Here is a 25,091-nt window from a genome sequence, read left to right on the forward strand (position 1 = left end):
TCTTTCCCTTTCCATTTTGCGGATCTCTCTGTATCGCACACACTTCCTTGTTACTGGATACACGCCATCCTTTTATCCGACACTTCAACCGAGCACAAAAGCACGAAGACCGCGTTGTCATGGCAACTTGATTTCTGCGCGGACCACCAACTTTAGATGCTATCCTTGCGCGAAAGGACCGTCTTCAGAGAAAAAGTCGGACGAAAGACGCGGACGAAGGTGCCGGGGTCTCGATATCGGCCGGAATTCTCGGCGGAAAGCGAGGTTCTCGAGAAAGGAACTTTTCGAGATTGAGTCGTACAACGTCGTTACAACACATCCCTTCGCGTCCCTTTCGACACTTCCGGGCCTCTATTTTTCTTGCCTTTCCCCTGTGTTTTCCTTTTTCCCTTCCTCTGTTTTTTTTTTTTTTCTCGACCCGAGTCCGACATATCGTATGTACAGGCGCGAAACTTTCGGTAATTTCTGACGAGATGGCTCGTTTAACTCTGTCTCGTTTTTACGCTCCAAGTTGGATTACACGCGCGAATGTTCATTGTACGCGGGAGTTTGGTGTTGAAAATTGGAAAAAAAAGCGGAATTCCGCACCAAAGTACAGCGATGCGAGCATAATAAAATCCGGCGAGGGGAAGGATGATGGTGGAAAGCGCGCGGATTTATACAATGAAATTCATAATTTTTAATTATTTTTTATTTTCACCGGGGATTAATGGATGTTTCTTGAAACTATGTGAAAAAAAGTCAATTATACATTCTAACGCGTGAAATTTGTAACATGATACAATTGCAAAAACATCGTTAAAAAACACATTCTTATGGCATTTTCTGACGATAATATAATCAACAATTATTTCAATCGATATCTAATAATAAGAATGTACAAAAAATGATAATTAAAAGATAGTATGCCCAGAATTTTTGTTACGGGTCATTGTATAAATTTTACAACAATAATGGCGGTTAACTACTTCATAAATATGATTAATACAAAATAAAAATTTTACAGCCGGAATGCAATGTTAAGTACTTCATAAATATACCTGATATGTAGATTAGATGGTCGTAAAATAGTTCAAATAGACTCTCCACTTCGAAATATATCTAGCGTATTAATCAAACAATCGATCTGGTGCAGATGCTTAAAAGAAACTCACCCGCTTAAAGAGAGAACGCTCCATATACTTATATACATAGATAAATTTATATAGATAGAGAGTCGATCTCACGGTCAAGGATATGATCAATTAAGAAAAGCATTTGACCTTTACATTCACGACGCTAGCGATTGACCAATCAGGGACCAAAACTCTCTATGTCCCGATTGGTCAATCCGCGAAGCGCATTTGCGACGACAAGTGGAGCGCACCCTAAGTACGCGCGAATTACTCGCGATCACGTGACCGCATTTTCGTGACCGGTCAGTTCGCGCCGAGCGGTCACCGACGTATAACGTATATTCGACTCGCGATCGCTCCGCGATTTCGTCGTGTCTTTATATCCGTTCCGGACTCGAGTGTTCGGGAATATCGATATTCGAGTAATCATTTTTCACGGTGCATTTTATTTGATCGATCGCGATTAACACTTATCTCGACACTCGTAACCGGTGTAATTCTCGCTTCGCGTTTCGCCGGAAGAGTCCATTTTTTTTTTTACACTCGCCCCTCGGATTATCCGTTCGCATCCGGGATTATTCGCTCGTCGCGAGTATTATTCGATATTCGGAACATCGAGAACTCTGAGGAATCGTCGAAATCGATAGACGAACTCGCTTTTTAAGCTACGATATGCGTATAATTCCGTTTGCACTCTAGTAACCGTTACTCGCGCCGCCATGATTGTCTTCTCGGAAATCACGTAGGTCGGTTGCACGGAGCAAGTCGAGAATCTCGGAGGATCTAACGGGCGGCGGATCGATTACGCGTCCTTTTATCCGTTTCGGGCGAATTTCGCGTACAGACGAATATCGGAATCTAACGGCGAGCGATCATATCGGTGCGTTAATCGATCCGATCGATTGCGATCTTTCGGCTCGCGTTCGTTGGACGAGTCCATTTTTTCACCCCGCGTCTCTTTCTGTCGCGAGTAGTCTATTCGATTCTCGGAACGAGAAGCATCGCGATAAATTAATCGAGACTTTTGACTACGATATTTTCATAATTTCGTTTCAACTGCGATAGGCTTTTCCGGAACTTTACGTCGACCGAGCATGCGTTGTACATCTCTGAGTACCGAAGTATCTACAGGCGACAATTTAATCGATCACGATCGAATGTATCCTTGTGAAATGTGAGAGATAAAGACAAAATCGCATCCCGTTAAAAAATATATACGTACTCTTCGCGAGTGTGACTGAATGCCGAATAGAGTCGAATGTATCCTTGTGAAATGTGAGATAAAGACAAAATCGCATCCCGTTAAAAAATATATACGTACTCTTCGCGAGTGTGACTGAATGCCGAATAGATTTAAGGACGATTGTTTTACTCCGTGATTCAGTCTCTTTTTCGATGTCAATCACGTTTCATCGAATCCGTGTCTATCGGAAAAATTTTGTTTACAAATACGTGAGTGTGTCGCGTCACGAGTGTGATCAAAAAGTGTGAGTGTGCATTGCGAGTGGATTGAGAGGCATGGATAAACATCGAGGGATTGTTTTAATGGATTAATCGAGAACCGGATGGATTAACGGATTACATAATGGATTAATAGCTGTTCACAATATTCGGGTGACTGTGAGTGTTTACATCTATATTAATTTTTATCTTAAAAATTGCTCAATTAAAAAAACAGTGATATAAGTAAAGAATAAAAATTTTTATAATCAACTGACAATTTTTCGACGGACAATTTTTAAGATCACTTTTATCTGTACAAAAAATACAATATTAATATGTTGTTATTTGTATAATTTGTACGTTGATGTAATTGCGATAATAATTTTATGAATTTCCACGTAACGGGGATATAAAAGATATCGCGTGCGTGCTCGGTATACTTCATCAACGTTGAGATAAATTTACGCGTGACGTCAGAATGTCGTACTTGTAACGCGACGTTTGAAATGTCTAAGTGCCACGTGTACGTATCTGCACGGAATAATTTACACCCGCTGGTAAAATGTCACATCGCGTAACGCTGCTGTAACACGATGTTCCGTGTGGGACTGTCTGAATGTTCGCGTAAATCCCGTAGTGTCTAGGATCCAGGATAAAGATATATCGATATATCACAAGCAAATTTTTCAATCCTAAAGATACCTCTGTATTGATCAAATTTCAAATTAAATTTATTCTCGCTCTTTACACGTCAATCTCTGACAATAAATAACATCATGAAATACTCGATATCACAATATTCTTGTGGGTATTTTTTTTAATAATATTATAACCCACAAACACGCAACATAAACTTTTTTTTTTTAAACATATGTCTTCCGTTACTTTGAACGAAGCGTAACAATTGTGATTGTCCTCGAACCTTTCAAAGTCGGTCGCAGGGAAAGATATTAAAATCATCCCCCGGATGATCAATTTACGAAGGTTCCTAAGCAGCTTACCTTGAAACCCTCGTCAACGGGGATGAAGAAGGTAAAACGACCCTCCGCTCTGAAGACAGACTCCTTCTTTTCGATGACAATCCGCTGTCGGAAAGTACTAGAAAAAAAAAGGTTAATTATGACGTAGTGCACGAGACACGCCGACGCTATAATAAGACAAATGAGAAAAGTTCGCGTATTTTTATTTACGTTATTTAAATGATTCTCGGCGCGCCAAGTTTTTGTATTTATATTCAAATCAGGGACTGCATTAATTGATGAACCGGTGTAATAATACTTTAAGAATGACTCGTAGAGCTCTTTGTTCGAGAGGATAATAATAATTAATGTAAAATATTTAAGGAGGAATTGGATAGAACAGCTTACATCAAAAATTAATATATTTCTAGAATAATCTAATACGTTTCAAGATTCATCAGTTTAACATTGAGCAAAAGCACACTTTTAGTCTATTAAAATATAAAATTAATAAGTAATTTGTGAATTAAAGTAATTTGCCCTGTAAAAAACATAATTTAATCTCAAAATTATAAATATCATTTTACATCGAACTAATTTTTTTATAGTGATTGTACCATGATTTTAATCGTACGACATAAAAATTCATGTAAATAAAAATTTTAATTTTACAGGCAAATTTATATTTTAACTCACAAATTAATTACTAATATAATAATATAATAATAATTTTATTAATTTTAAAAAGCTAAAAGAAGTCGAGTGAATCGATGTTACGGAAAACTGTATCGGTGCAACCGATGCGGTTTTCGAACAACGTTCGTAGATCCGATTAATGACGGATGATCGGGCACTGACCTCGAGAAAATCCCTCACGGTAGTGTCGACCACCATAAGCGGTCGTTGTATCAGATGAACGACACCGTTGCGCACCGGGATGTTCGCCTTCACTATCTCTGCCAGCACCACTCCGGTTGGATGATTCGAATCGCCCATTAACGTGTTCGATTGGACGTAGACTGAAAATCGGACTATCAATTAGACATCGAGATACGAACGTGTCATTCGCTATTAAAGCACAAACACGTCCTTTTAGCTGAACGCGATTGTTTTATTATACATGAAACTCTCTCGGGATGATGGGAATAGATTTATCTTAGCAGATAAAAGATCTATCTTTTAACGATAATATCATCTACCTGATTGTATTATATCATTATATAAATAAATAAAAAAAGTAAATTTGCCCCTGAATTAAATCAATAAATCTTAATTATTTCGAATTATTAAGATCCTCAAAGAGTGTTCGAGCGATCATTATTACCTTTATTATGTGCTTTCAGGAAACTGACAGTGACTTTCAGATTGTCGGAAAATACAAGAGTTTTATACTCCGTATTGTCGGGCGTCGGTGCAGTAAATAGGACTTCATTGGGTAGAACGTGCCCGTCGATCACCTGCTTATCAATCTTCTGCGGCCTCGGTTCTGGCTGTAACAGAAAGGATGTCTGCTGAGATTGTCTCTGAAAAGAATCACTATAAAATAAAAAAATATTTAAATTATATAAAATATGAAATTATCATTTTTAAAAGAAATCTCTAACGGTTATGCCATTTTCCTAGATTTTATTTGTACACTTTTCTTATTCGTGTAAAAAAATTATATAATTTAATGTAGGGGGTTAGGTTGGGGAAAAAGAAATCCATTATTTTTACGTGAACTTCAAGACTTTATTTAACATGTTTTGCATTGTCCTCGCCAAGTCGAACGGATCCATAAATCCGGCCGGGAAGACGAAGTGAGACAAACCGATGTCAAGCTCGTGACGCGAACTCTGTGGAAATGAGGACACGAAGAGAGAAGCGAAGATAAACCCTCCGAAGTGTGGAGGAAGCGGAAACGGGCCAGAGAGAGAGAGAGAAAGAGAGAACGGGAGTGCACGTAACGAGTATTTATCCTGCGGCGACGAGCGCGGGTTATATCGGGTCTGTCAGAAACATCTGACGCGCTTTAATAGTAAGTTTATGAAAGAGAGAAAAACATATTTATATATTTGTTTGTATAGATGCTCGCGTGCGCATGTGTATGTATCTAGAAAGGTAATGCACCATGAAATACTCTTCAGCAAGACAGACTTTTCTTTACTTGCAATCTCGGATAAGAGTGTTTCTTCGACTTTATTTATCGCGATAAATTCAATTAAAAACTTATACAAAACGGCAAATCACCGATTATACAAATTTTTATATCATTTTCGTAAAAAAAAAAAAAAAATGAAAATACGGAAAATAATATTTCTTCTTTTTTTTTTTTTTTTTTTTTTTTTTTAAATAAAATTTCACGATCAAAGCCACAGAGACGAGAGATGGAGTAGTTCTTTTTCACGCACTTTGTATAAGCTATTTCACGGGTGTCGAGTCGCGGAAAAGCGAGAAGATGTAGAAACTGTTACTCCCTTTGCGCATCTCCGTCGGGAACGCGGGAAACGCCATCGTTTACTGTCTCGAAAGGGAAAAAGTTCGTGACTAAAACGTTGCCGCCGCTATTTATTCGCTCTCTCCCGCGATCTCGTCCTGACTCTCTTATCTCACGAGGGATATCCCGTTTCTATAGCTGTTTACCTTCCTTCGTCCGGGAAAGAAAAGGAGAATGTAGGATGGAACAAGGGCGTTGGGAAACATAAGCGCCGAAGTTGCAACCTCCCGAGAGATTTCGCCCGCGGAATATCGTTCAAAATATATTTTTATTGCTTCGTATTAATAGAAACATGTACATTTAACACGATTCTATTTATTGTTAATATTTCTTTAATCTTGATTGTTTTGATATTACAGTATGTGTTCTACTATCTTTAATAAATATGATTAAATTTGAGTTGCACAGAAATGGGAAAACGAACTAACTTATTGAAATTCTGAGAAGTTCTATCTCGATGGGCGACGTTAATAATAATTGAATTAACGTAACAGTTTCATTATTAGCATTATTTTCTAACTGCTTCCATAGTTATTGTTAGAGTGCTACGGCAACTGCCTGACGTGATCGCGAGAGTTGAAAATAAATTATAAATATTTTAGAATCGTCAAATATTTTTAGGATAAACGTTTAAAATTTTCAAAAATCTAGGAAGAAAAAATTTATAGATCTGATGTGACTAGCGTTTGTAGAGCGTATAATTAAATATCCGCGTGATCCATCGTGGCCGCGCCGACAGTTTTAATACGAAACATCCATCACGGTGTCTGTAAAGATGAGGGAGGAAAAAAGCTGGTCGTACGGAAAGTTAGCACCTATGAGCTCTCCGAGAGGATAGAGACGGAGAGAAAAAAAGAACGAGAGAGAGAGAGAGAGAGAGAGAGAACGCGCGGGCAATGTGGAAGACCGTATGATAAGAGGAGAAAAAGAAAGACGGAGAACGTGTCCCATTTATCCAACGTAGTCACAGAAAAAGACAGCGACAACGACGGACGACAGCGAGGGGAAAGGCGGGGAAGGGAGGTGGTGATGGTGGTGGTTGGCTAGAAATGAATCGTTTTACTCACCGAGAATGAGAGAGGAAAGCGAAGTTTGTGTTCCTTACGGGATAAGACGAGCCGAGCCAGGAGACGGCCATTTATCTTGCTCCTCGCGGTCGCGAGTCATTCGGGAAAGGAGATCGAACGGGTTCGCGGCAGTAAGAATCCTTAATTTTTCACACGATTACCCTGTACGTCTGATTTTTCGCGTAACAACTAAATATAAGGAAGACGTTAAAATTTGAATACCCTATTACCTTTTAAAAATCGCGATAGTCTCGAGTAACAAGGATCGTAGAATTCCTCGCATCCTGCCACATCACACCTCATTGATATTTCCGCGAACTATCGTTCGATCATATTAATTTCGTCTCCAGCTTCTCTCTTTGTTGCCTCTCAATTTCGCTCGAGCGGCGAGACCGCGACGACGCGGTTGGTCTACCGCGGGTGTATCGTAAAGTTAACGCTAATTAAACTTTACCGATAGTTGCGTCGGACCATTCGCGACCTCTCTAAGAGAGAGAGAGAGAGAGCTCCTTCTTAATCAGCCCGGCTACCAATATTCGCGGTCGTGTATGGTACACGAGGGTGCGAGTTATCATCTCGATGCACAGCAGCCCCCGTGTGCTCGCGCTTATTCCTCCCAGACGCACCGCCGCAAGATAATCACGATTTGCACGCGGTTAACGATGAATCTCACCCATCTTTACAATAAACTCGCGCGAATATGGTCTTGGTTTGAAGCGGAGATTAAAATTTGCGCGAATCTCTCGACGTGTATATTCTAATGGAAAAATATATTGCCACGTGACATATTATGATATTAGAGAATATTATAATTTTGCTTTTATATCGTTACAATTGTTTTTATCGTGGATGATTAATCTCTCTCTTTAAACGTTCTTTTGAGTCATATAATTTAACATTCGGCGTTTGCGTCGCAAATTTTGAAAAAAGTCCTTTAACGAAATACTTACATTTTGTATAAATTTAGGAAAATAATGAACCCTCGGTTTCTCTAGTTGAAACGTTCCTATGTGCTCTTCAATTAGTGCCCGGAAATGTGCAAGAGGAAAACGAAGAATGGCAGGAACAGCATAGCATTTAAGTTTGCAGTTGACGTACGTTAATAATTTTATACGCGCGGCGAGTCACGGCTATTAAGTAATCAAATGCATTCTTTCCGCATGAATATTCAAACCAAGGAGAGAGCGCGAAGATAATTCCATGCAAAGTGGGGAATTCCAAATCCGAATTAGCTCCGCGCGATGCGAGTCATCGCCGGTATAGAAATCGCGCTAATTTTCATCCTCGGCTCCCGGTTTCTTAAGAAAGAGATAAAGTTCCGTACTTCTTTACGAATTATCATCGCGATTTATAGCAAAGAGATGTAAAAAAAAAACGGATGGAGTAAGAATCACGACAATTTTCCGATTTGCAAATGTTATTCTTAATGGAAACTAGAAATTAAGAGGGCTGATATGTTTTTGTAGATCGAAACAAGCATAAATCGATAAACGGAATATCATTAATCTTTAAAACGTGAAATTTTCTGATTATTTTAATCGGTATTCGTTAATCTACAACGAAATCGTGGACGGAAATTGAATCTATTTTCAATCACTCTGAGATTCATTGAATCGAATAGAAGGAGAAAGAAAGATATATGATTGGCTTTCGTGTATGATACAGATATTATTTTTGTCTTATATATCTCTTCTCCGACTTTTATTTGATTTTTTCATCAACTTTTCATCCTACTTTTCACAATGAATAACCGCTTCTTTCATTCATTTTTTTTCTCTTTGTAGTATTTTAGCCTTCTCTTTTTAAATAAAATTCCTTTTATTCTTTCACCACGAAAATTATTTTAATATTATTAACAGGTATTAATATTATTTTTCTTCTCGTCGTGGACTATTTCAAATGTTTGTGTTTACATTAATATCTCGGATTTGTTTCACTTAAAAAAAAAATTATTTAAAAAGAAAATTAAACGAGAGATTTTTATTTCCTCGTAAAAGAAATTTTGCAGTTAAGTAATTCACGATTTTTCGTTCCTTATACCAAACAACATCTTTTACTTAAAACATATTCAAGATCAATCATGTTCAAGATTGCCTCCGTTATTTTAATACACATTTTTATGTCTTTGCAATTGGTCTATTCTTTCTCTCTTGACGGCAACATGAACTTTCCAGCCAAGTGACTACCATCTTTATTTCGCGTAAAATCCGATACGAAACGCGGCTTCGACCCACCACCTCTCGCGCTTTACTCCATCCCGCCATCCGCGAAAAACTTCATCCCTTTCTCGCAACTATTCCGCCGAGCGCCTCTCGCGGTGGCTGATTTTCAATTCTCCTCTTCGCGGACAAACCGCTTGCACCACCGGCTTCCCGGTGCACTCGAGCATCCCCGGCGTTCCTGCCCTCTCTTTTTCTCTTCTTCTCACAGCAACCCTTTCCGTCGTTCCACCCTGGCATTTTTCCCCTCCATTAACCGTAACTCTTTAGGCGATTCTGCCGGCGTTGGTGTAGTTATTCGGACTGGAATTTCTTTAGATTGTTGGAAAACAGAAGCGCAAGGGACTTGCTCGAGGGGGTGGCCGCGTTCCAGGAACGTATAATGAAATCAAAATCCCCACCGTCTTTTGAGATTAAAAACATCATCTCTCTCTCTCCACCTTTCTCTCTCTGTCTTTCGCTTTCTCGCTCTCCGCGTTACAGGATGCATCTCCTTCTTTTTGCTGCGCGCGATACGACGAACTTCACTAAAATTAGAGCTAAACTCGTTGCAATCTGTGAGTCTTCTGTTTTGTCAGATTATCAAATAAGTTTACGAATTAAATAAGACGACGTTATAGGATGAAACGGTCTTTGCATCTCAGGGGGAAAGGATTTGTTAACGAGATTTGATGCCGAGACTGCGGGGGTGACTTCCCTGTGCTTATAAGTCAAATAAAATATCATTTGATCGACAGGAAATAATATATATTGTATCTTCCGGGGATAGGGTGGGGAGCGACAACAAATCTCAGAGTATAAAAAATCCCAAATTGGATTGAAACCTCTCGAATTTCTCGTACTTACGAGTAGACTGATGTAATAAAAGCAACCATAAATCTGGGGATGCAGAGCCTCCCTCTTCTCACATTTTCCCCTTTTATTTCAACTTCCCGCACGATCTGTCAGGAAATCGAAACTCGGAGGAAGATCTAAGATGTCATAAAATTCATATATCTTAGGAAAATTGCGCGAGGAAGAAATACGTCAGCCAAATTTTTATGAATATCGCTATGAATTAAAATTAGCCCGTAACGTATCATAAATGCTGATAATCGGAGAGATATAGGACAGAAATAATATATTTTAGAATTAAATTGCTCGAGAATAATAGTCTAAATTAAAAAATGCCAGTCACGTTTCACGATGAAGTATTAAGTACGATGCATAAGGGATAAGAGACGAAATTAACCATATAAATTATTTACGATCGACTTAAAATGTAGTGCATCGTTTCGTACTATATTTCTAATCCGGCGTATCGTAAATACGATGTGTCCATAATCATAAAGTGCCGGAACGGACAGTTACGAGAGCGCCATTCGCTGAATTGCAACGCGATCGGCAAACTATCGGTTTCTATCAACGAATGGAATGTTTGCGTGAGAATACGCGATATCACAGGGAGGAGAATACACCGTGAGTTTGTCGAGCACAAATTGGGAAGACACTCGACACGCATACATATGCACACATATTATGCCAATATCGAGCGATTCCTCGTCGCGCGCGTACGCCGGTGAAGAGCGCATCACGATATGTAAGGGATAAAGTTTCACTATCGGGGCGGAATATTTCTCTCTCCTTTTCTCTATCGAACACAAGATCCTTTGCTCCCGTCTGAGACGCCGCGAATAATGGAATACGTATGTCTATCGGATGTACGTAAGGGGACAATGCGCATAAATCCATTCTCAAGTTGATAGATATGCAATGTGCTCACGAAACGCGGCACCGACTGAAAACGGATCGCTGACCCGTTCTATTGTTGAGAAGCAGCTTCTATTATAGTCACATACGCGAGAAATATGTTTGCAACATTTTTGATTCGTGAATCCGCTCTACGAAATCAAAATAGCGCACACAATTCTTTTCTGAAACCGGATATTAATAATTAGGAGAGCTAGAGATAAAAGTATTAATAATAATCGCGGCAATAACAATTAATGTAATGATAATAGTAATTTCTTAAAAATAATACTGATTATAGTAATTTCGAGTTTTTATAAAATTAGATATTCTCAATTAAAACAGCTGTGGAGAAGAAGATATAATAAGTTACGGAAAATATACATATCTCTCAATAATAACAATATATATAATTCTGAGAATAAACTATTCTTAAACGATTAAGAAAACTGTATGGAAAATTATTTTTTTAAATATGCATCTTTATTTGTATTTTATATATATGTATTCTTTATATTTTTTTTAACAGAATTATTACTTATTTGTCAAGTTTTGATATTCTAATCATTGCTGTTATCGATTGCCAATATTTCACTTCGTCTAGCTCTTCCTATCAATCATGCATTATTGAATCAATACTGTGCAATTAATAATTACGGATGATTAATGTAAGTTATTCCAGCCGATCGTGAGTCCCCAGTCGATTGCTAATTAGCGCAATTGTCATTATTAATGATAATGTTATACAATCAATCATTATCACTAATTCTCGCGTAATGTACAACATGAAAATTATAGTTTTTGCGTCAAATTTGCGAGACAATATTTCAACTGTTATTCACAGGTATCCTTGCTGTGATATTTGTGTGTCATATAAATGCATTAACACATATAAAGTAACTTTAATTGTATTCCATTTATATTAAATCTTATATAACAAGCTACATAATTGTCTTTTAAAAATAAAATGTATATTGTATATCTATTACCATTTAATATTTTTATTTTTTCAAAATAATAAATTACAAATATGTTTGATTTTTTTTATTTAATTTAATGCGTATAACGATTCTTGTAAAAATGGAGAAAAGTCTTAATTCAAACTCATAATTATTAAAAACATGAAGCGAAAGACGCGATTTATGAGTCGATATTTTCATGCTCTGGTAACGAGCAAGAAGTAGCTGAGGCAATGGAACTTCCGGGTTAAGTGGATGAGAAAAGTTTCCCTAATATTACCGGCAAGAGAGAGATTGATCTGCAGCCGAGCTTGTCGAAGGGATTAGTCGTAGCCATGGCTAGTCCCGTGCGATTTTCATCAGGTGATGGTACTTTAACTATAGATTAAAGGATTCGTCTGGCAAGCTGAAATGAGATCTACCTTCCCTATGAGACCGAAAACCCAAATCAGCCGAGAGAAGGAGGGGGGGGGGAGATACGTTGAAAGGGAAATACGCTATCGAGATGACAAATTTACGGGTATTTGGAAAAGATTCCACCTTGATAGAGTCCCCCGTGAACGAATCTACTTGGCAGCATTTGCGCAAAATGCTACACGATACAACGAATTGCTTCGAATATCTTTTCAAGAAACGAATTTATTTTGCATGACTCTGTAAGAATCCGTAAGCCTTATAGCACACAAATTTAGCATTTCTTACGAAATTATATATTTTTGAATTAATTATGTATTTTTATGTATAATCGTGAGGTCTTCGCTTAATCGGCAAAAGACACAATAAAGGGGAGGGACACAAATTTTCCGGTAATTCTCGACTAGCTTACGATTCGGGGCGCTGATTATTATAAATCGCATGCGTTAACATCGGATTTAATTTACAAGAAGCTGTGAGAGCTCCATCGATAACCGACAAGCTGATGACTCTCGCGAGAATGCGAATGCCAGGAAGCGCCGTTCGACATTATCGAAACCCGCGATTCCATCAACCTAATGGTCTCGCGGCTAAGGCGAACGTGTAAAGCTCATTAAAAGCTCGTTAGAAAGCCGCCACCGGCATGCCGGCCGGGACGTTCGAAGTAACGTGGACGTTGTTGCCGGGAAATCGGTCAGAAAAGTGATGCTTGAATGCAAGGGAAATGAAAGTTCTACTCGCGATTTACGCGACGCTAAAAATCCCTCGACTTTCTCTCGTCAAACAAACATACGCTTGCACGTTTTATGCAACAGTAGTAAAATTTTTAAAAACGCATTTTCACGTAAATTTTTTATAAGATTTATTCCATCATATAATACTTATGCAAACATTTTTTGGGGCATTTTTCAATATTTCTCCAATCCATGTAAAAACAATAAATTGGCGTGTTTAGGAATAATTATTAATATTTTTTTATAAATACTGAAATATATAAGCGAGAGTAATACTAAAATCAAGTAAAGTACTGAAATAAAAATATAGTGATTTTTTTCTGTCGTAAACTTTTTACTTACCTGAATCATGGTGTCGCCGTTGACTTTCAATTTGGATTGGAAGTTGCTCTGTTCCAAGAGAATCTTTGCGTTATTAATGTACACGTCCGCGGTGTACTTTCCTGGTGTTCTAGTGATCCATAGGGGTGGATTGCCCTCCAGTTCGGAAGATATCGAGTCCCTCAGCTCTTCGATCGTTAGAGGCCGGTTCGCTACAACCGACAAGGAAAATATCTTGTTAATACTTTGCTCCATAAAATGTTAAAATGTTTCTTTTCATCGATGCACGGATGAATACGCTTCAATAGAGTTACTTTACTTCTCGCCAAATAAAACCGCGAAGATTGCGATTTACTTCTTCGAGAACCGCAAAGTTTTTTAGTTTTCAGGAAGATTTTTATTCTCGGTAAAAAAGAATAATGCGGAAAAAGATAGAGAAAAAAGGGAGAAAGAGAGAGAAAAACACACGAAGAAAAATGCTAAAAATAACGTAAATGGCGAATGGGATAGAAACTGGAGATAGAGCAAACTTCAAAAAGTCCACGGAAAAGCTACAATGCTCGTCGCTTTATTATCCCATTACCGAGAGAACGTCCTCGTAATCTTGAGGTTTTTTCCTCTTACGCGAGCATATAGTAAGAAGCGGAGAGCAGAAACGTCCTTGCTATTATTATTTGATATCGCGAGAAAGACGCAGTTATGATACAAATTTATAGAGCTGAATATTTGACTAAAATTCGCAAAACAGTAAAATATTTTTTTAGATTCTTAAATTTCCTTGGATATTTAAACTTTTGCATTTTTTCATTCATATTTTTACAATAGAATCTATAAATTTTTTGATGTCACATTAATTCTAAATATAATTTTCTTTAGATGTCTTATATTAAAAAATAATTTCCCGGATATACATTATTTTATAAGAGATAGGCCTCGAGATAGATGAAACCGATAAAATTAATTATCTACAAATCTACAGTTAGATAATTTTAATTGCATTTTAATATAAAAATGCCAATTAAGTTAATCTCTCATCACAGCATTTAAAATTTTTACTTTCTTCTAACGACCAAACCAAATTAGAATTAAAATCTCGATTAAAATTTCTGATTTTTCTCCCTTTAGTCTTAGCAGAATTAGAATATCTTCGTATGTTTTTTTCGACTACGATCTATCGAATTTCGCGACAAAAGCGGCATTAGTAGTTTCTAAGAACAGCTTGCTCACACACAAGCGACCGCGACTACCGTGCAAGCTCGGAAAGCCCAATCTCCGCGAGGAAGAAAGCGAGCTGTCCGTTGTACCGACAACAATGACGCTCATTACGAACGCTGGGAATTGAGTCGCGTTTCGTAAACTACCGGTCGTTTTACCCATAAAAGTTTCCGGGACAAGAAGCGGTCGGCGCCATAGAATTTCGTTTTCTCGGCAGCACCGACGACGATTCGGACGCGACGTCCTTGCGGGAAATAATTTTCCTCGTCCGCGAGCTTCCCGCAAAATTGCATTGCGGGCAGAATATATCGCGTTTATCCGCGTGGACTGGAAATATTTTTCGCCCTCAACATTCGAATCAAAGAGGAGACAGTTGCGGTTAAACTTTCGGCTCTTTTATTCCTTTCAATTTTCATCTTCTTGATTACTTTCAGGCATTTTTTCTTTCTTTTTTTTTTTTTTAATTTTTGACGCACGCACGAACAATCGTTCGCACGTAGACGGGAAGGTAAGAAAACTGTCTTTAATATACGTAACTATGTCGGCGGTGATTCGCACGCAGAGAACTTTGACGATCCGCCGACGCGTGCGTACGCACCACTAAAGCTTACGATAATCGTAAAATTTATGATCCGCCGCGATATACATATATACATAGTTCTAAACTCGAACGATTTACGATATCGGAAAAAGTCGCTCATCGCAGTGCGGAGGATAACATTTATGACGGCAGTTTGAAACATAAAACTTTAAACCAGTTGTCTTTTATGCGCCGTTCTCAAACATTTTCCGTGATATACACAACAATTGCGCGATATAAAAAATAAGCGTTGTTGATCGGTTGGAAACGAAAACTTATTAAAAAAAAAATGGCTCGATAATATATATATATATATATCACTTTGATAAACTTTAATATAATGATAACTGTCATAAAAAACAATTTATATATACTTGAACAATTTTTTCGAGCTACATCGTATTAAGATAAATTTTTTTCGATACGTTGTTCTTTTGGCGTAAAGTGACTTCTGGCTTATCCTGTACGTACAAGCTTGGAGAAGCTCACCGTTCGAGGAACCCATCAAGCCACGCCATATACTACACGCTTTTATATTTCCGTGACGCATCGTCAATCACCCTAGAATGGTTGCATGCATGATCTTTCTTTCGCTGAAAAGCTTCAGAACGGGATATGCGAAGAGCGCATATAAAATGTATCAGAGTTTCAATATATTACGAAATACCGCGCATATGAATTTGGATGCAAGCTGCATTCATTCTGCAATTATTTCGAATGTGTCAATATTTTTATGAAAGAATTCAATATTTTAAAAATTGTTTAATTTTTTTATTATAGATTATTGCAAAATATTGTTCTATCAATAATTAGTTACAAAATTTTTTTTTAGATTTTTATTATTTTATATAAAATATATAAAAATTATATACATAAATATGTACTTTCCGGAAAATTTAGCTTGCATTGGGAAATTTTTTAATATTTATTATTAAATATTAAAATTTAATTAAATATTTATCTTGGGTACATATACTTTATTCGGAGGCAAAATTTTTTTCGGATCGCCAAGATTCAGCTGTAATTCAGCATAGAAATGCAAAACACGTTCGAACATTGGTTAAGCGCCGATGAACAGCGATCGTATTATCGATCGAACCGGTTTATCGCGAATTGACGAACGAAGCTTTATTCGTGTGCCGGCTGTGAATTTTTATAGCGCGTCTCTCTCCGTCGAAGCGCATTTTTCTTGTTACGCCAGAGAGTGCTTTATGCGACGTGATCGAGTCGCGGGAACGATCGTATGCCTCTCAGAGGGTAATATCTCCAAGCTCGGGGGCTCGCGAGCGTTTTGTCCCAGCAGCCGAGCCTTTTCGCCCTTTCAACGAGGCGAGGCGACCGAATGATTAAGCTGCCGATCGATTCGCATTTATTTTCTTCCCTTTCCCTGTGAACCCCACCTGTCCGCCCGTCGCAGTGGCGGATGCGGGGCACAGGTGCTACGGCCGACCACAAAACGAGAACAACCCGCGCAAAGCTGCTTGCGCATCGATTTATATCCCCCATTCTCCCTTATCCGCAGCATCCACCTCGCGCGAGCGCGACGTCTCTACTCGTCTCTTCTGTCCGTTTTCGACGTATCCGAAATCCGACTTTCAAACATGCACGTGGGTTTTGCTTGATGAGGACGAACTGCGCGTTGCTTTATTCGGACTATGATAGATGGTTTCACGCGGTAGATATATATTTTATAGATAGATATTTTTTTATACTTCATAGAGAAAAAAAATTCTTTTATGTATAATATATAACAAAGATAACAGAAATTAAAAACGTTATAAATCGGGGGATTTGTATAGAGGAGCATCCATATAAATAAGTAAGCGTATGATTAGAGGAAATTTAAAAAAAAAATATAATATTAATTAAAGATTATTATCTTATTAAAATAAGACCATGAAATCTTTTTTTTTTAGAAATTTCTTAAATTTTAAAATTACTGAATCTCAATTCTTTGATCTTATAAACCTAAATTTATAAAATCTGGGATATAACTTCGAATTTTGAAATAAAATTGCAATATCTTTTTCTCGGCTATTATAATATAGTTTTTTTATAGAGCATATATCTGTATATCACGTGGAAACATATCAAGTTTTATATTTTGATAAAATACATTTATATGCATTTATGATATTCTATCCATATCTGAATAAAAAAAAAAAAAAATATTTCAGGACTATAACAGATGTCCTAACGTCAGAGTCTAACTCTAACAGATGCTATCATATGGCGCCAGCTAGCGGTACAAGGCTCGTTTAATGCCAGCTGACGCGTTCGGTTGCAGTCGTTTGCGCGTGGTCGCGTAGTGTGTTTCATAGTGAATGATTCGTTCCTCTTATCTACGCTACTCGAGGTATATATTTAAGACATACATATATTCGGCAGCTCGGTATCAGCGCCGGTTGCAAAATGGAGAACGTTTCCGTGTCCAAGGTAAGTGACACGACACATACAACCTGTTGCTATTACCTGCTTAACCTCAAAATGCGAAGTCAACGCGCGAAAATGATGCTGTGAATAATGATTCATATATTACCATCCCCTTTGCCTTAAAAGTTTAGTGAAAATCGTTAACGTCTTTGTTGAAACCTTTTTCTTTTGTATATGTATGTGTAAAACCATTTTCATCTATATTATTAAAAGATTATTTTATAAATCTTTTTAAACTGGATTTATTACTTTTTTAATAGCTTATATATAGTATAAAAAGTTGACAAAAAATTAATTGTATTTGTTTAATATTAATATTTGTTTGACATGTAAAATTTGTATGTATATTTTGCATTAGACATCAATGTAATTACATTACACATTATACATCAATATAATTGCATATTACACATCAATGTAATTACACACATTACATATTAACATTAGCTTTTACAATAATTTCGTTTATATTTGTAATTTGTGATCATTTGTTAACCTGTTATCTTTAACACGCGGACATATATATCTCCCAGATTAATTGCTAAAGTGAGCCAATGCTGCAAACATATAAATAAGCAATTAATTTTACAAATAATAAATTAACAAAATTATATATTACTCATTTCATGACTGCTCCACCGTCATTTCTCCGGACATTCTCCTTCTCTATTTTTTGTTGTTCCATATTGATACTATGTTAACTTGAGACTAGTTGAGATGTAATAATCGGGGAAGTTAATTAATTGCGCAGACTAACAATCGCTGTTAGCAGGGAATAATCGCGTTTGGCATCTCTTAGTACTTGTTACGATCGTGTCTGGAGAGATAATACGATGTTTCCTTCGAGTCACGCCGTGCGAATAACAACACTATTGTATATAAACAACACAGCATTATATACGAATTTTCTCTCAGGATGTATTTAATACGTATAGTCATTATTGATTATTGAGTATCTTAATATTTATCAACCGTTTATACCATAAAATAAAGTGATGGTATATTTTTGGATATTGCATTTTGCGGATATCTACTTTCAATTTTAACTTATATATCTCTATTTACTTATATTATAATTAAGGATGATAAAATTGCCGTAAAATGTGTAGGTATATTATTCGTTAGTAACAGAAAAAGCATTGTATGAATTCGAACACGGGATTTTCTAATGTCGAGCGGATCGTAGTTTCATAATTGTCATTTTTGCGTTCTCTCCTTGCAATATAAAATAAAGTTATATTCGATTAACGTCGGAGTGTTACGTACCGCGTGATCATAATTAACCATGTTTTCGCGAATGAGTATCGTATGAACGACATAAAAAAGTAATAAACAAGAGAGGAGAAGCAGAAACAAAAGATTCAGGGAGGTATCGGAATTGAATGGAATAACCATGGAATGAGCAATTCAAAAATTTATTAGTACTCTACAAGTATTATTCATTTATTATTATAAATAAAATTAGAATTAGAATTTAATATTGCTCGCTTTGCGATAATGATTCACTTTAATAATTAATTCGCGTGCGGAAAAAACATTTTGATATCAAAATTAAAAGAAAAATAATTTTTTTAATATACCTTTAAAGCGGCAAAAACAATATCATTAGTTTAGTGATAATGCGAGACAAATATGGCATACGTAATTAGTATCAATCGTAATTTTTTTAAGGGTGTATTTGCTTACAAAGGAAGTTATAAAATTGGCAAGAAGAAAAAAAAAGTTAAATGCCCAGAATATTTTAACGAACCCTGGTATATTGCATATAGCGAAACTTGGAGATATATTGAACAGGCTGCAGAGGTACAGTATATATCGTGCATTTAGCTTCATCCATAAATCTCAATTTAACAGAAGCCGGACTATCTAACAGAATACGTTAATATTTCAGAATGTCAGATCCAAAATGTTTCAACAGGTTATGTTCAATTTGGAGACTTATGTGTCAAAAATAAAATCGAGTCCATTAAATACAATGTCCTATGAAATAGCTACAGCTATTTTGTTAACAGGTGAAAATAGATGTTAAACTTGCTGCAATTTTTATAAAAGATTATATTCTAAAACCTTTTCTCTAACACACAAATCTAGATTATCTAACAATCTACTTAAGTTAAAATTTTATTTGGAAATAATTTCGAATGACTAAGGAAGTATCTCTTTCTTTTTTTAATAAATTTCGATAAATATTTATAAATGAATTAAAATGATAGGAGTTAATGTTCCCGATCACACGACACTTTTCGATACGCTGGTATCTAAGCTTAGTGAGATAACATCACATATAGCAGTGCTATGGAGCAAAGACTGTAACAGTGTGAAAAACATCATCGAAGACACTGTATATCAATTTATTCAAAAATCGGAATCGGTTAGTTCACGATAATAGCTATGTAGGAGCTTTGTTTATTGCAATCTTCAAACAGAAATTATCATTATTATTTATAGGATGATGTTCCTCAAATGCGTAAGAGTCAATGCACTATGCGTGCCTTAAAAGAATGGTTTGCCGAATATCACGATTTGGAAGATCCTTTAGTCATAATTTTACCGGATTTTGAAAGCTTTTCCATTAACATTTTGCACGATTTTATCTTGGTGTTAAGGTATTTTTAATGATAATATTTTCATGGACACATTAGAGCTGTAAATGCAAATATATCTTGCATGATCAATAAATTATTTAAATTCACGTGATAAACAATTATGTGTGTGTCGAAAAATATTCCCTAACACAAAATTTTCGCAGTTCGTACAGAAGTACATTGAAGTTCATACTTATATTTGGTGTCGCAACAACATTACATATTGTACATAGATCACTCACGTATGATGTCACGTCGAAGTTAGTAGTGCAGGCAAGTTAAGCAAAAATTTTTGCACAACCGCTAATAATACATTTTTACATTTTACATTATTTATCACTTAATTTTTTTTAGGTATTCTATACACAAACACAAGTCGAAACACTATCCGATATAGTAGAGAGCACTGTCTTCTCCTCAAAGATTCCATTTAAATTGATCGGTCGTGCGTTTCAATTACTAACCGATATTTTTCTGTTCTATGATTTTTCGGTCGATAATTTCTTACAAAACTTTAAGGTAACGAAAAATTAAAGAATCAATTCATCGCGGCCGACAAGAGATTACTTATAAATCGTGATTTTTTTTTAGATATGTATGATACAACACTTTTACGACAACAATATAAGCTCTCTGTGTTGTAAACCGAAACATATTAAAGAAAGAATATCTAAACTCACAGATGAAAATATTGCAGATATTAAAAATTTACCATCTATTGCAAAATACTTAAAGACATCTAGCAAAGTAACGAATGGGAACGATAAGCTCAGCGACAAAGAATTTAAGGTTCGTTCTGTTTACGAGAATTAAAAGGAGGGGGTTATCAAAAATTATATTAATAACAAATATTATCAATAACAGAAAAATCTTTTAATTAATACGTTATAATTGAGTTTATATATTTTTGAAATTTTAATTTAATATCTCATTATCAAGCTGCTTAATATTGTAATGAAAAAGATAATTTTTTTTTTTTTAATAAGGATCACTTTTTTAATGATACTTTTCGAAATTTGCGGCTGAATAGAATTGCCATTGACATGTAATTGTTATTTATATGTAATTTTTGATTACTATATGTGTTTTCGAATTATTGCTTTAAACTTGTTTTCTCGTAGGAACTATTGGAACTGTTATTAAATAGATTTCACAATTATATGAATCAATTTTTAATCGTTTTGAGATGTTTGCACTGCTTAGTTGCCCCATTGCCAGGCGCGCCAATGGGCAAACAGGTAATATAATTCACCAATTTAAATCGAAATTTATTCGCAAAAAAGGTACATATACGAGTATATTTCAAAAAATCGGAACCGTAAAATAATATGAAAATCGTTTTAGTTACGGGAGATTTACACCAAAGCAGTTTACACGAATAATCTCACAGACTCGTGTGAATATAAAGAATGTCTGAAATTATTGGGATTTCTGTCAAAGGAGGAACTCCTCTCGAAACTCGAATCTATTATAAAGATCATTGAAAATTCTAAAGATCCAATGATTAAGAAAATTAAAATCAATCTCATCTCTCGTATGAACACGATTCGAGAAGCTAGCTTAAACACCACGAAAGATTCTTCCGAAACAATCAGTGTGGAGGAAAAGCTTAGTCGTATGCAACTAAAGGAAGTATGTGCGAATATCGTTTTACAATCTTATTAATTCTTTTGCGCTCGAAAAGTATCTTCACGTAACGTTATACTATTTTCTATTGAGAACTAACATTTTATATTAAATAACATTAAGTATGCGATGAAATATGTAAGTACATTTTTAAAATACTTTATAATAAATTAAGCGCGGATTTTACCATTTTACGTAAAGTCACGAAGGTAAGTTCTTCTCTTTCCGTCGCCGCAATCGAATACAAACAATCAAGATCGCGTATTCTGGAGATGAAGATTGTGAGACAAGAATGAAAGAGAACGCGGTGATTAGTGATTTCCATTCAATTCTATCACGTGCCCTCTTTTCAGAAATTGCTTAAAATGAGTCAGCAGCAGTCGCGTTCCGCTTATAAACAGGCGCAGCACGACCTAATCGATTATCTGGACCGAGAAGTGTTTTTCGTTCATCTGGTCGAGCCGAGTCGCGTGACGGCTCACGAGATATTCTGTTACAGCGACGGAAATCAGGCGAAGCACCATATCCGCGGCTCTTTGAGGGCCGCCATACACACGGGATTGAACGATCCGCAGATGTATCTGGATGTGAGTGGACAAGTTCAGCACGAATGGCTCGCGCACGCGATTTCGTTAGTTCCTCGCGTCATCGCACATATCGGGAACGAAAAATCGTTCACGGCAAATTTGTAGTTTTGCGCGAAATTGAGTCTTTAAATAATATATAAATGGACATTTATATATATGCAAAGTTTCGCATTGCATTAATATTCACACACTAATGTTAGTATGAAAGCGGCAAGAGAAGAGATGATATCGTTTCATCTCTTTATTCATGCATTTTTAATGCTGAATCACTTGTGATTCGTGATTTTAAATTATTCAAACTTTACATTTTTCTAACACTTCCGATATTTTTTCTTCTTGGTTCCTTTTTTTCGATACTTTCAAATTCATATATCGGAATTAATATCATACAATCCATTTTTAAGTATGATCGATCTTTGGACGAATCGATCTCGCCCCGCTGTCCGCCGCGATATTTAATCTTCTTTTATATGAGCGATTCATTGGCAACCGCTGAAAAAAATCATTCTATTTTTCCGCGATGCATTTAATTGGAAATGCATATTTCAGTGCGACTGTTGCAAATTGGAGAACGACGACGACATTCCACGCACGCTGCCCGACCTGAGTATAATTTATAAGCTGCATTTGGAGTCCAGGAAGCTGATCAATATGTACGACTGGCTGCAGGTAACAATCCCGGCCCGTGCTCATGTTTACAGGTTAATCCCTGTTACACTTACGGTCACGAACCCAGACCGACCGTCTCGTGATTTTAATCGCCGCCGCCGTCGCGAGTGATTCACGCAAGCACGTCATTGTAAGCAAGGCGCGCACAAGGGGTGCCGAGTGCTTTATCGCCGGCCGGTTGTTAGCCGGTAAAATGCTTCTTGTGAAAATTGCGCCGGCGAAAACGTGCTCTAAGCTGAACCGTTCAACGACGCCGATCGCGAGAGAATTATTGGACGTTTAACATATAAGAGATTTAAAAATCTTTTTTTTTGTAATAGAACTTTTTTCCAATATTTTATATTAAATTCTTTTCGGTAAGAAATTTAAGACCTTTGTATTCTTCAAAGTCCTTAAATTCTTGTCGTTTGAAATATTTTTGACATTCTCGGAATTTTAGATTATTTCACATTTTGATTGTGTATTTTTAATTTTATTGTTAAGACGACGCAATTGATACATTTCTTTATAGGCGTTCCTGACAATCGTTGATCCGGAAGCCCAGTCTACAGAGCAGCGCGATGTGAATCCGCGACTGCAGTATCCTTTACAAAAGTTTCCGCGCGAAGCAACCCTCGCGTTCAACGTGATCGGCTCTCGTCGAGATTTGTATTACCTACGTTGCTTTTGAAATTCATATCATGCCTTCTAACGCGCGAATCCTACTCCGTAGATGTAACTTGGGCGAACTAGATGCCTTCTAGTTTGAATAATTCGCACGTATTATCTCGCATTTCATCACCTAGTAACTTATCCTTAACGGGGAGGATTCACAGAGCTCGGTTTACTCAAGCGGTTGCAGCCTTGCAGTTCCTCGGCTTCATCAAGACTTCTCGAAGGAAGACGGATCATGTAAAACGCCTTACGTAATAACAATATTGCGTATTTGATTGTTTGCCTTGTTCGTTCACATAACTTGTTACACATACCTGGTATAAGAACATGTATTTTTGACGTATTTTATTTTGCATCATTTATACGAGAATGAATAAAACAGCATTTTGAAATAAGACAATTTCTTTTTTTCTATGTACCTGTTGTATATCTCGCAGTTTAAATATTTATTCACTTTCAAAATTCGAAGAATTGAATTATCGAATGATTTTTAATTTTTTATGCTTGATTTTAATTATGAAAACATGAGAGGGATGTAAAAACTGCATGCAATAATTTAATATACATATGTGTATTAATACTTATAACTTTACGAATGAAGAAAAATAAAAACGCATTCACAGATCGGATTCAGAGATCCAATTAAGTTCCAGATTACACATATATCTTTACTTAACGGAATAATTTTTATCATTTTCAGGATATCCGAATGATTAAAGATACGTGTTTTATATATTTATTTCGATCTCCGTTTCTTAGATTCCACGATGGAAGTTATTATATTGAAGTCCATAGTGGAATAATTTAATGACTCGCATACATATTCATGATCGCGCGTTCTGTATCTGCATAAGTTTTCGCTCATCGTGATCTTGAAATAGTTAAAATCCTGAAGCAAACCGACATGCAATTTTTCTCCGGCTCCCAAAAAATCCGCAATATCGATTACACCGTCTTTGTGGCAGTACCGAGCGTGCCGCGCGTTCCACGGAGTTGTGAAAAAAATTCGGCCGAGAACGCACGGCAATCGTTTCCGCATTTTAACGTGAACGAATATCGATTAATTGGATTCCGTCGACGGTCTTTTTTTTCTCACCAGATAACACGGTTGAAAGTTAACATTCCAAGCGACAATTTTTAATCCTTCACTCGATGATGGATGAAATTTATTCGTGCCAAAAGTTAACACAGTAAAGCCTTTTGAACAATTTTTTAAATAAGATTAAGCGGGCGATGTTTCAAAAGTAATTAAGAGTAAAATTAAAGGAACAAATTTTAGATGACGAATGGCCAATAGTTTTGGAGCT

General features: G+C 36.4%; 3 protein-coding genes across 3 annotated transcripts in view; 1 reads left to right on the plus strand and 2 right to left on the minus strand.

Moving 5' to 3' along the window:
- The window catches only part of LOC115235367 (fasciclin-1-like), a 75,250-nt gene extending 71,602 nt beyond the window's left edge, over positions 1–3,648 (minus strand). Inside the window, exon 1 of the mRNA XM_029807103.1 lies at positions 3,560–3,648. The gene's annotated coding sequence lies outside the window, so the exon portion shown is untranslated. The remainder of the gene's footprint in view (positions 1–3,559) is intronic.
- LOC115235289 (fasciclin-1-like) overlaps positions 1–25,091 on the minus strand; it is a 221,705-nt gene that overhangs the window by 20,080 nt on the left and 176,534 nt on the right. The window contains exons 3-5 of the mRNA XM_029806959.1: positions 13,457–13,647; positions 4,842–5,040; positions 4,376–4,536 (exon numbers count right to left, since the gene is read on the minus strand). Of these exons, the coding sequence (XP_029662819.1) occupies positions 4,376–4,536; positions 4,842–5,040; positions 13,457–13,647 (551 nt within the window). The remainder of the gene's footprint in view (positions 1–4,375; positions 4,537–4,841; positions 5,041–13,456; positions 13,648–25,091) is intronic.
- LOC115235363 (origin recognition complex subunit 3) lies at positions 17,432–24,179 on the plus strand. The gene is made up of 14 exons (XM_029807087.1): positions 17,432–17,666; positions 19,335–19,466; positions 19,555–19,675; positions 19,877–20,034; positions 20,112–20,269; positions 20,413–20,521; positions 20,603–20,767; positions 20,840–21,037; positions 21,370–21,486; positions 21,593–21,880; positions 22,228–22,461; positions 23,011–23,130; positions 23,642–23,709; positions 23,946–24,179. The coding sequence occupies exons 1-14, from the start codon at positions 17,643–17,645 to the stop codon at positions 24,037–24,039; spliced, it is 1,986 nt and encodes a 661-aa protein (XP_029662947.1). The 5' UTR covers positions 17,432–17,642; the 3' UTR covers positions 24,040–24,179.

The sequence above is a fragment of the Formica exsecta genome, unplaced genomic scaffold (assembly GCF_003651465.1).
Source record: "Formica exsecta isolate Colony F162 unplaced genomic scaffold, ASM365146v1 scaffold218, whole genome shotgun sequence".
NCBI lineage: Eukaryota > Metazoa > Arthropoda > Insecta > Hymenoptera > Formicidae > Formica > Formica exsecta.

Coding starts and splice junctions, on each gene's coding strand:
- LOC115235363 (XM_029807087.1), top strand. CDS start 17,643: ATGGAGAACGTTTCCGTGTCCAAG. Junction 19,676..19,876: donor TACAGCTATTTTGTTAACAG/GTGAAAATAGAT, acceptor TTAAAATGATAG/GAGTTAATGTTCCCGATCAC. Junction 22,462..23,010: donor ATCCGCAGATGTATCTGGAT/GTGAGTGGACAA, acceptor TGCATATTTCAG/TGCGACTGTTGCAAATTGGA.